The following is a 13,212-nucleotide window of genomic DNA, read 5'->3' as shown; positions in this document are numbered from 1 at the left end:
ATTCTAACAGCAACTGCCAGTAGCAGAATGCTTTCAAGCTGACTGAGCAGCAAGCAATGTTTCATAATTTACATAATTATCCATTATTTATGGTATTATTCTTTCTATGTTCCTGAAAAAGGAGAAATCCACGATGCACAAACTAGTATAGCCATACAAAAAGAAAAGAAAAGAAAGAAAGAAAGAAAGAAAGAGAGAGAGAGAGAGAGAGAGAGAGTCACTCTCATCTAATCTGAATGTAGAGATTGGGCAGATTTTGAGCAGAGAGATAAAGCAAACGGAAAGAATTAGACAGAGGGAGGGAGGTAGGGCAGTAGGAGGAGAGTAAGAATGAAGAAGATACCACGAGAGACTAAGGGGTTAGATGTACAGAGCAAAGAGAAAGGAAGAATGAAAGATGATGAGGATGAAGCAGAGGGCCCGGGGAGAGAGACAGGGAGATGAGAGAGAAGGAGAAAGATATTTATGGTGCCTTCACCATTTTCCCACTATCATTTCCTATTCAGAGAATATAATATGTGCATGTTAGGCTAAACCTGGGATTTAAAAGAAGAGTAAAGATACACACAGGGAGAGGTGATAGACAGACCAGGCTCGGCAAGTCTTTCTTTGTTATGCTGCACAGGTAATTCAACAAAAAGCACTGGGCCAAACTAACAACCAGAGCCACGACATTTAAGATAAGGTGTGGCCTACTGGAAAAGCTTTTGTTAATTTAGCCTCTGTTATCTTTCACAGACGATTCATTCTCACGACAACATCATTAGGGTATTATAGAATTAGGCCCTTTGTGGCCACTACGATTAAACCAGTATGAGCAATACACAGTTAACACACACACACACACACACACACACACACACACACACACACACACACACACACACACACACACACACACAAACACAAACACAAAAACACACACACACACACACACACACACACACAAACACGAACACAAAAACACACACACACACACACACACACACACAATTAACAGGTCTTTGTGGGATTTATGGTCATGTTGGAGTGCCCTGTTAACTGTAGTCTGTTGCCATCTTGAAATTTCTGTAAGTCCTGGTGATAAGAAATCTGAACGTTTACAGTATGTTACCGAAACCAATGGAAATGAAAATGATCCTGCTGACACAGAATGCTATCTAACACACTATTATGACCCCATCATAGTGGTACTAATCAAGTAGTTGGTACCAATCAAGTAGTCGGTACCAATCAAGACAGTCTTCACATTGTCAGCCCACACATCCATCAATCTTGCTCTATTTTTGCCTCTCGTCACCAGCTCTTGACTGTAAAATTTCATCAAACTCAAAAGATTATCCACTGGAAAATACACTTGAAATCACACAATCTACAGACATTGTGCAAGTTGGGGCTGTTATTCCAGCAGAATATCTCATCATGCATCTCCTGGTTAGAGTATGCAGCTCTGATTTCATTCTATCCTATTACCTGCATAGTGTGAAATGATAGGTAGTTCTGTCCTCATGTCTGATCTACAGTATGTCTGTATTGTCTAAGGGGAAAGGAAAAGTTCTACTAACAGTCTGCTGGCAAAAATTGTTTCAACACACATGAATGTCTTATACACACATACAGTATGCTAAGTATTGCCCACTACTGACAATGCTGTAATTTAATTCATTAATATAAATAATCAATTCCGATTGTTTGTGTGTCCTCCTTCACTCTTTGCAGAACTTCCTTGGTCCCTATTGCCCACTCTTTTACAAATGCTTAATAAAACTTAGTTTCTCTTTCTGAGGAAACAACTTCTGGCAAAAGAAAACATTCCATCTGGCATGCTCATCCAAGGACACACACACACACACACACTTTGTTTCCTCATGCTTTAAGGAAACATTTAAAACATTTTTAAACATCTATGAACAATGCATAATTAGTTTTTGTCACTAGCAGCAAAACTGTTCCAATGCTGCATTTAATGTAAAGCCTATTCTGCTGCATGGCAGGCTCAGAAAGAAAATGAATAAGCTCTCAAAACCTTCCAAGTTAATCATCTATCACCTCCGCAGGGCAGACGTCAGCGCTTTCATTAAAAAAAAAAACCTCCACTGTGAGATTAACGTCTCTTTCTCTCAGAACCTCCAATCTAGCACATCAGTTAAGAGAGACTTCTATCCAGTCTCACGTTTAATGAGAGCCCTGCTTCTCCCGGCAGAATTTCATATGGTCATGTGCCCACATCGCCAAGGACTGAGAAGGGAGTGGAGATTCAGGGAGTGATATGGAATAACCACTCCTCTCCCTGGCCTTGGGAGGCCCCGCAGGGCACTGAAGTCAGGTGGTCTGACTCTCACTCTGTCAACATGAGGGTGCAGAAAATGCCTTTAACGATTCCTCACCCAGTAATGGCATGTTGCTGTTGTGTGACCATGCAAATAATGTGCCCTAGACAGCCAATGTATGAAAGCTTAATAGTGGAAATGTGAGTTTTGTTCAATGTGATCTATATCTCTAGATATGGTTGCTTGTTGATGTATAAATATATGCAGGTTTGGGAGGCAGGTTTGGGTGAAGAGTGAAGATGCTACTTGTGTGTTTACTTTCCGTCAGACTGACTGTAGACTTTCAGGAAGTTGTCCAGGTGAGTCTGACAAGTGACGAGGCGGTGCTCACTCTGAGGTCGTGTCTACTTCCAGGCCGAGAGGTATGCCCCCTGTCATCATCACTCACCAAGGGCTCACTGCTTTCCCTGAAGCTAAGTGTTCAGTACTACTACTTACAGTAAGTCTGACTCAGGTAACAGTCACAGCTGTGTCCTATTTGGAGTCTCCCAGTCAAAGAGCACTGGAATGGGATTGGGAGAGACACAAGAGTAACACGGATATATGGTGTTGACTCGACTGGTTGTATTCCTGGACGGGATTAACATGACTGGTTGAATTTTCTGATGAGATGAAACTGACCAACCGTATTTGATGAAAGTCCTGCACGTCTTCGAGCACAATTAGATAGATAGATAGATGGATAGATAGATAGATAGATAGATAGATAGATAGATAGATAGATATAGATAGATAGATAGATAGATAGATAGATACTTTATTGATCCCGAGGGGAAATTCAAGGTCCCAGTAGCTTATGACACCACACACAGCAACATAAACAGGACAAATCCACATGACTAAAAAGAACAGTAAAAAAAAGACACTAAAGACACTAAAACCATCCACATGAATGTACTAAGGATGTACTATAACAACTCAATATTTTATATCTATTATTTAAAACTAATTGGAGAAAAAGCTAATTTCAGGCAACACCAACCAATTGATCCAGGCATCATTGTATGGAGGAGAGATACACTGGTCTCTGCAGTCTCTTCATCACTGAGCACAGACCCAAGCTAACAGGTGAACAAAACCTAAAGGTCTGACCAGAGAATCTATTTGTGATTTGTGTGACTTTGATTAAAAAATCAAATCAATTGTGCCTGTGCTTGCAGGGGTTATACTATCCATGTCTGAATCCTTTAGCCTTAAGACTGAACTAATCCCATATCAACACAGATGCTTTCAAACATAGTATACATACACACTTCATGTTCAATATGACTGCACTGTGCTAACTACACAGTCATAAATGAATCTGATGGCACAATTCTTAATCGCACTCAAGTCTCTACAGTGGACAAGCAGGGTGTGCATGTAGCAGGCATGTATTTGAATAAACTACCGGACATAGTGTACGTCATAGTAAAAAACCTTCTGTACGATTATGTGCATCCACTATGTCATCTTACTGTAACACATTCCATCCTCATAAAGGCACTGCAACTTCTAGACTGAGAGGGAACGAGTCTTTAATCTTCAATAGCACCCACTCAGTGTGTGTGTGTGTGTGTGTGTGTGTGTGTGTGTGTGTGTGTGTGTGTGTGTGTGTGTGTGTGTGTGTGTGTGTGTAGTGTGGTGTATCTAAGGGCCAATCAGTGGGGGTTTCTCAAAACACACCTGCTTCCAAAGATCCCCCCTACAGTGGGGGGACTCAATAGCGTGTGTGTTTGTGTGTGTGTGTGTGTGTGAACCTCATAGGAAGCTACAGCAATGGACCCTTTTGATGTTTCCATGACAAGAATCGTGGCTAAAACTCACTCCCTGGCCTAAAGTCATCTGGACATCACTTCAGTTTGAGGCCAAACTGCACTACAGTGCTAATATTAATCCTGACTGTTCTATGACAGAGGCACTAGCCTGAGATTGACCCTGGTCTAGGCTGTATCACCAAATAAGACTGGGATAAGAGATGTTTATTAAATTTGGTTTAAATGTGGTCTGAATAGGGTGGGAACTATTAGCTTGCGAATGGAATCCAAATCTTACTAAATCAATCCAATGTAATGTGAAAGCTCAGCGGGGTAGTGCAGATTCGAAAACAATTACATAATGTTTTGCAAAAACATTGTTTTCTGGTGGAAAGCCAGTGTCCCCATTGTCTTTGTCCAGCTTTCAAGAAAGGCAGTCTCTAGATTGTTGACTCTACTGAGAAGCACCAACTGAATAATAATACTTTACGGTTATCATGATTACTGAATTATTTGGATAACCTTAAAAAGGACGTTGTTGCACAACATCTTCCAACCACAATGAAAATGACTGAGTGACATATTACAATTGTTATTCAGGCTAACATGCACCAATAATAATCTCTCATAAGTCTTCTCTTCTGCTCGTTGGGATGGACTCAGGTACAGAATGTAAAGTAGCTGTACCACCTACACAGTATGCAGCGCCTCTGGATGTCTAAGTGATTTGAATTATTGTGAAGCTCTTTCTTATACTGTCACTTATGACTCTTTTACACTAAGAGGTGCTGTGAACATGGCCATGACTAAATTGATCTTTGGATTAAAACTTGTTTGCTTGGCTGTAGCTGTAACACACCATATTGCTGTAGGCTAATCACACACCTTTAATGTAATCAACCATGGCCTAATGCAGTGGCAACATAACTCTTCTAACTCATAACTAACTGGGGGTTAAAAAAAAATCATATTCAAATCACATTAGAACACCAGCCACCTCTTAAAGGTGCCATGTGTAATATCCGCCAAAAAATCAATTCATACTCCACATTCCATAAAAGATGGAGGCAGTATACCTCCAGAAAGTGAGTTGGTCTACCCTAGAGTAACAACCGAGAAACGTGTATTGCAGTTTGGCTGGCGGTTATGTTGCCCGCATACCACCTCCCATGGCCGAAGCTGGTATTATGACACCTGTCGGGCTGTGGCTAGTAATTTAGCATGCTAATTCTGGTTGATATCTCTGCAGCACTATACCTTGCCATTTTTTTAATGACATCATCACCCTTATTTCTTCTCATTCTTTTGATGCATGTAGCTCATTTTTTGGATATTTTTACCTCAATTCTTACACATGGCACCTTTAACCCAGGAATGCAGTCTTATCAGTAGTTCTATCTCATTACACGCATAACCTTTGATATCATAATTTCATCAGCTCTTACTAAAGCAAAAAACAACAAATAGCATACATAGACCTACAAAACCTACATTAACAGCCAGTCAGCTATTATCAGCAATTATACGTGTGTGGTAATACACAATGCTGTTCCAAGTTCTCAGAAAAAAACAACAACATTGAAACATGACCCACTGTATAAAATCATTCAAATGAACACTGCTGAACAATGGCTCAAAGCAACCAGCTTACCATCACGTAGGATAATAACACAGGTGGGTGTGTACGAAAACTACAAAGACAGACTTTGACCCTTCCGAAACTATAAGCAACGCGCGTTGTGTCTGCACCGACACGAATGCTGACCACTACAAGGCAACCAGTCCCAATCTTTTTGGCAAACCATACGCCACATTGAAAGAAGGTATTGGATGACAAACGGCCATTTCAGTCGTGCGTATAGCCTGGTAACGGCGCAGCTGTGGACAGGTAGCATTAAGGCTACTCACCTGACACTTTCTTTTCACCTAAAACATAAACAGAGCACGATTTACAATATTATTAAGAGCAGCACTTACTTTATAAAATAACTGGCTCCTTCGGACGTGAAACCTTCTTCCCATCCTCTCGGTAAATCTATGGAACATAAAATTATAACATATGCTACACATGAGAAAACTTCTGCTTAACCCTTTCGCTGCGCGATTGGCTAGACATATTAACACTGGAAACATAACTAATGGTTTCTGGACGTTAGAGATGAATGCACGCGCTGTTTATTCGGACACAGTCCTATAGCTTACCTGATCGTATCATATGTCCGGAATTGACAGGCTCGCCTGTTCGGGGATGCAGCCAAGTAGTGGTGCGCGTTTCATCACTGCCGGAACACACAAACCACCTGTTAGCGAACTGCAAGCAAAGACAGTAGAACTCCTACCGGATAAGTTGTAAGCATAGGAGGATGGTAAACAAACACGTCGGCTGTTGCTCACTTAATGAAAAACACCCTTCCATCCTTGCAGACTCCATACGTCCAGTGTTCAGGTAAGCTGTCCCGCCCGAACGGCGCCGCCATGATAAGGGTCTGAAGTCTACTTCATTCTGCCCCCTGGGAGTCCGGCCTCGCTGATCATCGCCAGGGCAAAAAGGCAGTTAAAGGGGAAGGCTGAAAGCTACTTAGGTGCGTCTTCTCCTTGACAACCTGCGCCGACGTAAAATGGGCAGGCACGAAGCGCAGTTGGAAACCATCATTAAGTCCTGGGGATCAGTTCAAGCGGGCATCTAAGCTGCCATATGCCAGATACTGCGCCGATGGTGTGTAACTGAAGGAGAGTGAATTGAAGTCGGAAATAGGAATGCAACTTCCTGATGGAGGTTGTAAAATGGTATTCTTCTCATCTTTTGAAAATGTTCCCCCCAAAAATGTGCAACCTTGAAAATACAAGAGCAACATGCAAACAACATTTTTGCTGTTATATATAAAAAATAAAAAGCATAATTGAAAACAGTGCTTAGGTTCAAGGGCATGTGGACAGGCCCATTTAATTTAATACCAGAAAATGCAGGCTCAATCGATGCAGCTGCCACAGCAATACTAAACTGTAAACCTAGCCCACAGCCCTCTCTCTGCCTCTGAAAAGACAAAAGTTATCTGAACAAGGCTGGTCCGCTTCACATCTTATCTGAATAAACCAGTGTTATTATTCTTCTGTACAGTCAAATGCACATAACTGTGATTATTGCACTTTGAAGTGAATGGCCTTCATCTTTACAGTGGCCATGCAAAGGATGTTCTGAAAGCATATCTTAACACAAATGGCACAGAAGCCTATTATTACCTCTTCCAGAAATACACTTCAGGCAGACAGTCACAGTAGACAAAAAATAAAACACTTTAGTAACTAGAGGCGGACAGAGTACATAGCTTCATTACTTGAGTAAAAGTACAGATACCCTTTGCTAAATTTTACTCAAGTACAAGTAAAAGTACAACAGTCAGATGTCTACTTAAGTAAAAGTACTGAAGTACTTGTTTTTAGAAGTACTTGAGTATCAAGAGTACAAGAGTAGCCTACATTTTCTAAATATTGCATTACTACTGCCACAGTGCTTACATTTATGTACATAAACGTCCTACATGGAGTTTTTAATTTTTTTTAATGTTAATACCTTGGAGAATGTAAAATGAATTGGAAGTAAAATGAAGTCATTTTCATCTTTTTACCATGTTGCCAGGGATGGGCAGTATTTCTAATACATGTATTTAAAATACGTATTTCAAATTATGTAATTGAAACACTTGAAGCGAAAACTATCATTAACTTGTTCAGAAAATTTAAATAGTCTGGCGAGGTGGGGCCACAGGTTGGCACATTCCCGGGATGGACCTGCTGCGTCTTCATTCATTGTTTCGTCCATGGTTTCGTCTCTTATCTAAATCTGACCATGGAGTTGACTTTGGCGGAAAACTGAAGGTGATTGCTGATAGGCTGTCCCAATCAGTGGCGCCTGCACAATCCAATCACGTTTGAGAGGGAAACAACAAATTGAGGATTTCCAAGATTTTTCTTTTTTCCTTTTTTTTTAGAAGTAGTAACGGGTACTCACGGTTATGGATAGAAATGTAGTGGAGTAAAGAGTACAATATTTGCCTCTCAAATGTACTTGAGTAAAGTCATGAGTACTCCCTAAAAATGATACTCGAGTAAAGTACAGATCCCTCAAAATTGTACTCAAGTACTGTACTCAAGTAAATGTACTCCGTTACTGTCCGGCTCTGTTAGCAACACACACACACACACACACACACACACACATACACACACACTCACACACACACACACACACACACACACACAAGTTAGATAACAAAAACACAGAGTGTGGTGCATTTTAAAGGAACCATATGTAAGATTGTGGCCAGAACTGGTACTGCAATCACTTTCAAATTACTGTAGAGAGGTGTATCCCCTCCCCCTCCCCCCTGACTCAAGGTTGCCAACACGAATGCCGAAACACTACTGACTTTGTGATTAGTAGATAAGTGGAGGGTGGCGCATCAGGCCAAAACACAACATGACATGACAAAACACAACATCAACATCAGTTGAGGGCTGCAACTTCACTTTAAAAATGACAATATCCTAGCCGGACTACTGTTGTCAGCGATATAAGTATTTGAAATGAACATGATTTCTTAATGTCTAGTGACATATCAGGGCCATTTTATGATTAATTGAAATTAATTTCTTACATATGGTTCCTTTAAGTTGGGTTTGTCGTTACAGGAAGGATGCACCTCTACATTGTAACTTTGCTTCAAAAAGCAACATGAAAATGCCGTATAATTTGTTTCAGAAAGCAACATGAATTGGTAATCATTCCAGTGCAGTTTGGTTTGGTAAATTTTCAATTCAGAACTGTGCTGATGGACATCTAGTGAAAGCCAAGGTAAGCGCTACCATAAGAGTAGTATAGCAAATCCTCAACATGGAGAAAAACAGATGCTCTCGATGGCTGTCCCGTTGGTGATGTTGTTTGCCCAAAAAGGTTGATTTGTTTTTGAAGTTTAAATAGGCTTGGTTGTTGATTGGCCAGGCAACTGTATGAAATCCCCTATCTATAGCATTAGGAATTAATTAGGGGATTAAAGTCTCTCCTGATTTGAAATACATTGCAGTAACAAAACAACACACACTCATCTAAGAATGATGTGCGGCACATGTTCTGTCAGGACGTGAGAAAACATTGTAGTGGTGTTTCAGTGTTTTTAAATAGTATATGATCCTGGGAGGAAAGCCCGTCTTTAAAGCCAGTGGTGATGCAGTGCTGTATAGTGCTTATTTAGTGTTGATAAGAGTTGTGAGGATACTCCGGTACAGTATGTGTCAATTATATGGTTCTCAGAAGTATGTTATGTGGAAAACAGCACTATTAGAGGCCCGTAGAATTGGATTTAGAACAATAAACAATTTGCCTTTGTGCATTGTGAGAGAAGGAGAAAGATAGAGAGAAAGAGGGAGAGAGCGAGAGAGAAGTGAAGCAAGATCAAGAGAGACAGGTCAGAGACAGAAGTATTTTACTTAATACATTTTAAATCATAACTTTGTTTTTCAAGATGACATGTTCTTCAGAGGACCGATTCGGCTAATGGTCTGTAATGGCCTTTGCTTGCTAATCATTATGAGTGATGGACATGGAGACATTTTCCATTGCATATACACTTTTATCTTATCTCACATTAGACATGGGCATTGTTCTTTTATGTGTTTAGCTGTCCTTCATCGCATTCATAGCCTCCCTCCCACCTTTCACAAACACTCAGCCAGCCCTTTAAAGACCCTTGGACTGAACAAAAGGCTCTTAATTCCCCCCAAAGAAATGTCATGGTAACTATGGACACAGTGGATGATGGAGATAGATGAAATCTAGTGGCACTTTAAGCACCATATCTGCAAGCCATTAGATCATCACACAAGGACCTATGCCCACACTAGAGCTCCCAAGAGAGACACCCTAAAGATGTCTTCAGTAGCCTATGTGGAGCCTATTTAGAGGGCTTTTACTCTAGGACTCTCATACAACTTTGAAAGCCTCTGATTGCCAAGCAACTGAAAAAACGAAGCAAACAAACATCACTTCACTCCTCAAATTATAGGTGTGTATCTGTAGGAAATACATGGTATTCATATTCTAACTGCAAATCAATGAACAAATATGTTACTAATACACCTAAACCTGTTTAAGTATGAATATGTGAAGAATACTTGAGTTTTCTCCTCAAATTAGGAGAAAGTGAAGGTTAGCCAGTGAAGGTTAGCCAAGCTGTTCTCCCTGACTGCCATTTGTTAAAAAATATCTCTGTGACTATGTCTCCCCCCTGTGTTGATTAATAATACAGCCACTGTTAAATGGGAATTTGAAAACTTTTCGTGCCCCAATTTATTCATATTTCAATTAACATTTGACTATACTTCAGCTAAACATCAGGGAAACAGTGACGTTGTAAATCTACACAAATCAACTCAGTCTCAATCCATAGGCTGCAACCAATAAATGTCCAAAGATAAATATGGTAACAACATTTAACAACATGTAACAACTTTACCACCTAAGTTAGCACTAATTATAATACTAACTAATTATATAAATTATACATAACTAGATGTACCACATAGTGGTACATAATATGTCTGGTGCTGTATGTACTATTAAACAAATGCATGTACTATCTAAACAAATCAAGCTTCTCAACTTTTCTTCATGCCCTACTCTTGCAACTCAAATGTGCCGTTGACACCTGCTAGACACAAGATTCTGGACATTGAAGCGCTTGATTTCTACATTTGTGTCCTTCACTAGGTGGCGCTACACCACAGTTTTTCTGCAAAATTGTGGAAAGTGCTTAAACACTGGTGCTTCAGAACAACCTGAGCCGTAGGCTACCTGTGCAGGTTCCTGAAGTTAATTTACCCCATCTGAACTCTCTTCCCCTAAAAGACGGATACCGTCACAATGTCTAGCCTACCCCTCCACTTCACTGTAGGAATTATCTAGGAATCACACAAAGGCCTACACACACACACCTGTTGTCACCAGCCACTCTGAAGATGAAGATTCTGTTCTGATCAGCCACAGAAAGATAAGGTTTGAGAAGTGTAGTCTTTAAAGCTAAGATCAGTGAGTCTATAAAGCTCTTCCACCATTTTTCTTCTCACACACATAGCCTACCCAGCATCAGTGTGCTCATGTATAAATACTTAAGTGGTCATTTTGTCAGCATTGATTGATTGCTTTTACATGTTTCCATTCTAGCTGCTTGTGCATTTAGAATTTAATTCATCAAGCATAACCAACGAAAAAGACAAAGGCAAAGCAGAGAGTTGCTAGTAATGCAGAAATGCTCATCACAAAAACGGAAATGAGTGGTCATTAGAGGTCCAACCAGCGAAGCTGCAGGAACCCTAAAGTATTTATTCTGATTATTCCTCTTATTATTACTATTAGGGGTCCAATCAGATATGCTGCAATGGTTTGGGTAGTTATTTAGCGGAAAGCTGCATTTTTTGGCTTTTGGGGGGCCGCGGCGGGCGGGGGTTGGCAGTAAGGATGGGTTGCCCTTGGGAACCAAATGCTTATTTCCCATAAAAGTCTAGTGGAGCTACATGCCCACCAAGTTCCATGTGTCTAGGCGTGGTTATAATTAACACTGAATGGGGAGGCGTTCTTTGTACTTTCCTGTTGATGTAATTGGCACTGGTCCAGGCTCAGGGGCTAATTGGGATCCCCCACCTGTTACTCTCGTGAACGAGCTGTTACATCACACACACTGGGCTAGGCTTAGAGACAGTTCAGGAAGGATTACATCAGTGACACCAGTCCATTTCTTCAACACCACATTCAATTAATGCCAAATAACAGATCTAATCACAAATACTGGCACATTTTTTATTTGCGCAATATGTTTATCTATTTAATCTATGCATATTTATTATTCACAATGAATACCATGTTGTTTATTGAGTGCATCCATCAAGCCATAATTTGTTGACATAGAATTGTTTACATTTTGCTGAGTATCACTAAATATGAAGGGGAGTCAGCAGAGGACAATATTCAGTATAAAAATGTATTGAAAATATCAGATTTTCTCATAACACCAACCAAAGACTATTATACCCTCCCTGTATTAGGCCCTCCCATATTTTATAACAAATGATGTCTGACAAAAGCTAAATATCATGTCTGCACATGCATGTCACTTATATAGTTTGTGAACAGTTGATACTGTATATACCAAAACTTGATATGCCTTTAATTGCCTGCCAATTTCAGCTGGAGTGTTTAATTACTCTGAAGTCAATACACACAGATCATAAGTATTCTTCATCATATGTCATACAGGTCATCATTTGTGAATCTGGCCTGTGGAGCTCAGACTATAACTTCTGTTATTGTATATGGCAGCTTAGTGGTTGATATATGGATCTCACCCTCTCTTCTCATATGTCTTTGATGTATGTGACTCACAGGGTACACCTGTGTGTGAGGGCCTGTGTGGAACAGGAGATCTGGAGCCTTATGGGAGATGTGTCTCTGTGTGTGTTTGTGTGTGTGACAGTGTCCGCTCTGCCAGCTCTCAGACACAATAGCTGCCAGTGTGTTGCGTCAGGCTGGTTGCCCCGGCGGGATAATTGTGACTCCAGAGATGTGTCCCTTTGGCCCAGGACACTGGGTGAGTAACAGATAGAGCTTTCCCTTGCCCTGCTGCTACGTCCACACACACGCACACGCACACGCGCACACACACACAGAGACAGACAGGGAGAGAGACAGAGAGAGAGAGAGAGAGAGCTGTTGCAGCTCACATAACACATACACACACACACACACACGTGCACACACACACAGTTCCTGCTGCAATCGTCTGCAATCCTTTCACCGCCACAATGAGCAGCACTCTGTTGCCAGGAGACTGGGGTCGCCACGGCCACGGCTGCTCTGGGAGATGGAGAAAGAGTTTCAGCATTCTCATTAATCCCCTTCCCACCCCACCAACCTCAAATCCACAGACACCCCCCTCCTTCCCCCCCCCCCCCCCCCCCTTGCACCCCCATCAATCCCACTCACAAGAATAAGGTTCTCGTTGGTCGCCTTTTGTCTGCTAAAGTTAAATGAATGTCAAAATACCCAAGGCAACTGCTGGTGTCTCTAGCCTCAGGCCATGGCTTTACAGCGTACACCT

General features: G+C 41.0%; 1 protein-coding gene across 2 annotated transcripts in view; it reads right to left on the bottom strand.

Annotated features, from left to right (window-relative positions):
- Positions 1-6,599, bottom strand: part of plekha7a (pleckstrin homology domain containing, family A member 7a) — a 77,145-nt gene extending 70,546 nt beyond the window's left edge. For both annotated transcript variants that reach the window (XM_042108953.1, XM_042108954.1), the window contains exons 1-3: positions 6,461-6,599; positions 6,269-6,345; positions 6,044-6,101 (exon numbers count right to left, since the gene is read on the bottom strand). In XM_042108953.1, coding sequence (XP_041964887.1) covers positions 6,044-6,101; positions 6,269-6,345; positions 6,461-6,543 — 218 coding nt within the window. In that variant the 5' untranslated portion in view covers positions 6,544-6,599. The remainder of the gene's footprint in view (positions 1-6,043; positions 6,102-6,268; positions 6,346-6,460) is intronic.
- Positions 6,600-13,212: the final 6,613 nt, after the last annotated feature.

Source organism: Alosa sapidissima, chromosome 11, assembly GCF_018492685.1.
Source record: "Alosa sapidissima isolate fAloSap1 chromosome 11, fAloSap1.pri, whole genome shotgun sequence".
Taxonomy (NCBI): Eukaryota; Metazoa; Chordata; class Actinopteri; order Clupeiformes; family Clupeidae; genus Alosa; species Alosa sapidissima.
This window is presented reverse-complemented; position numbering and strand designations above follow the sequence as displayed.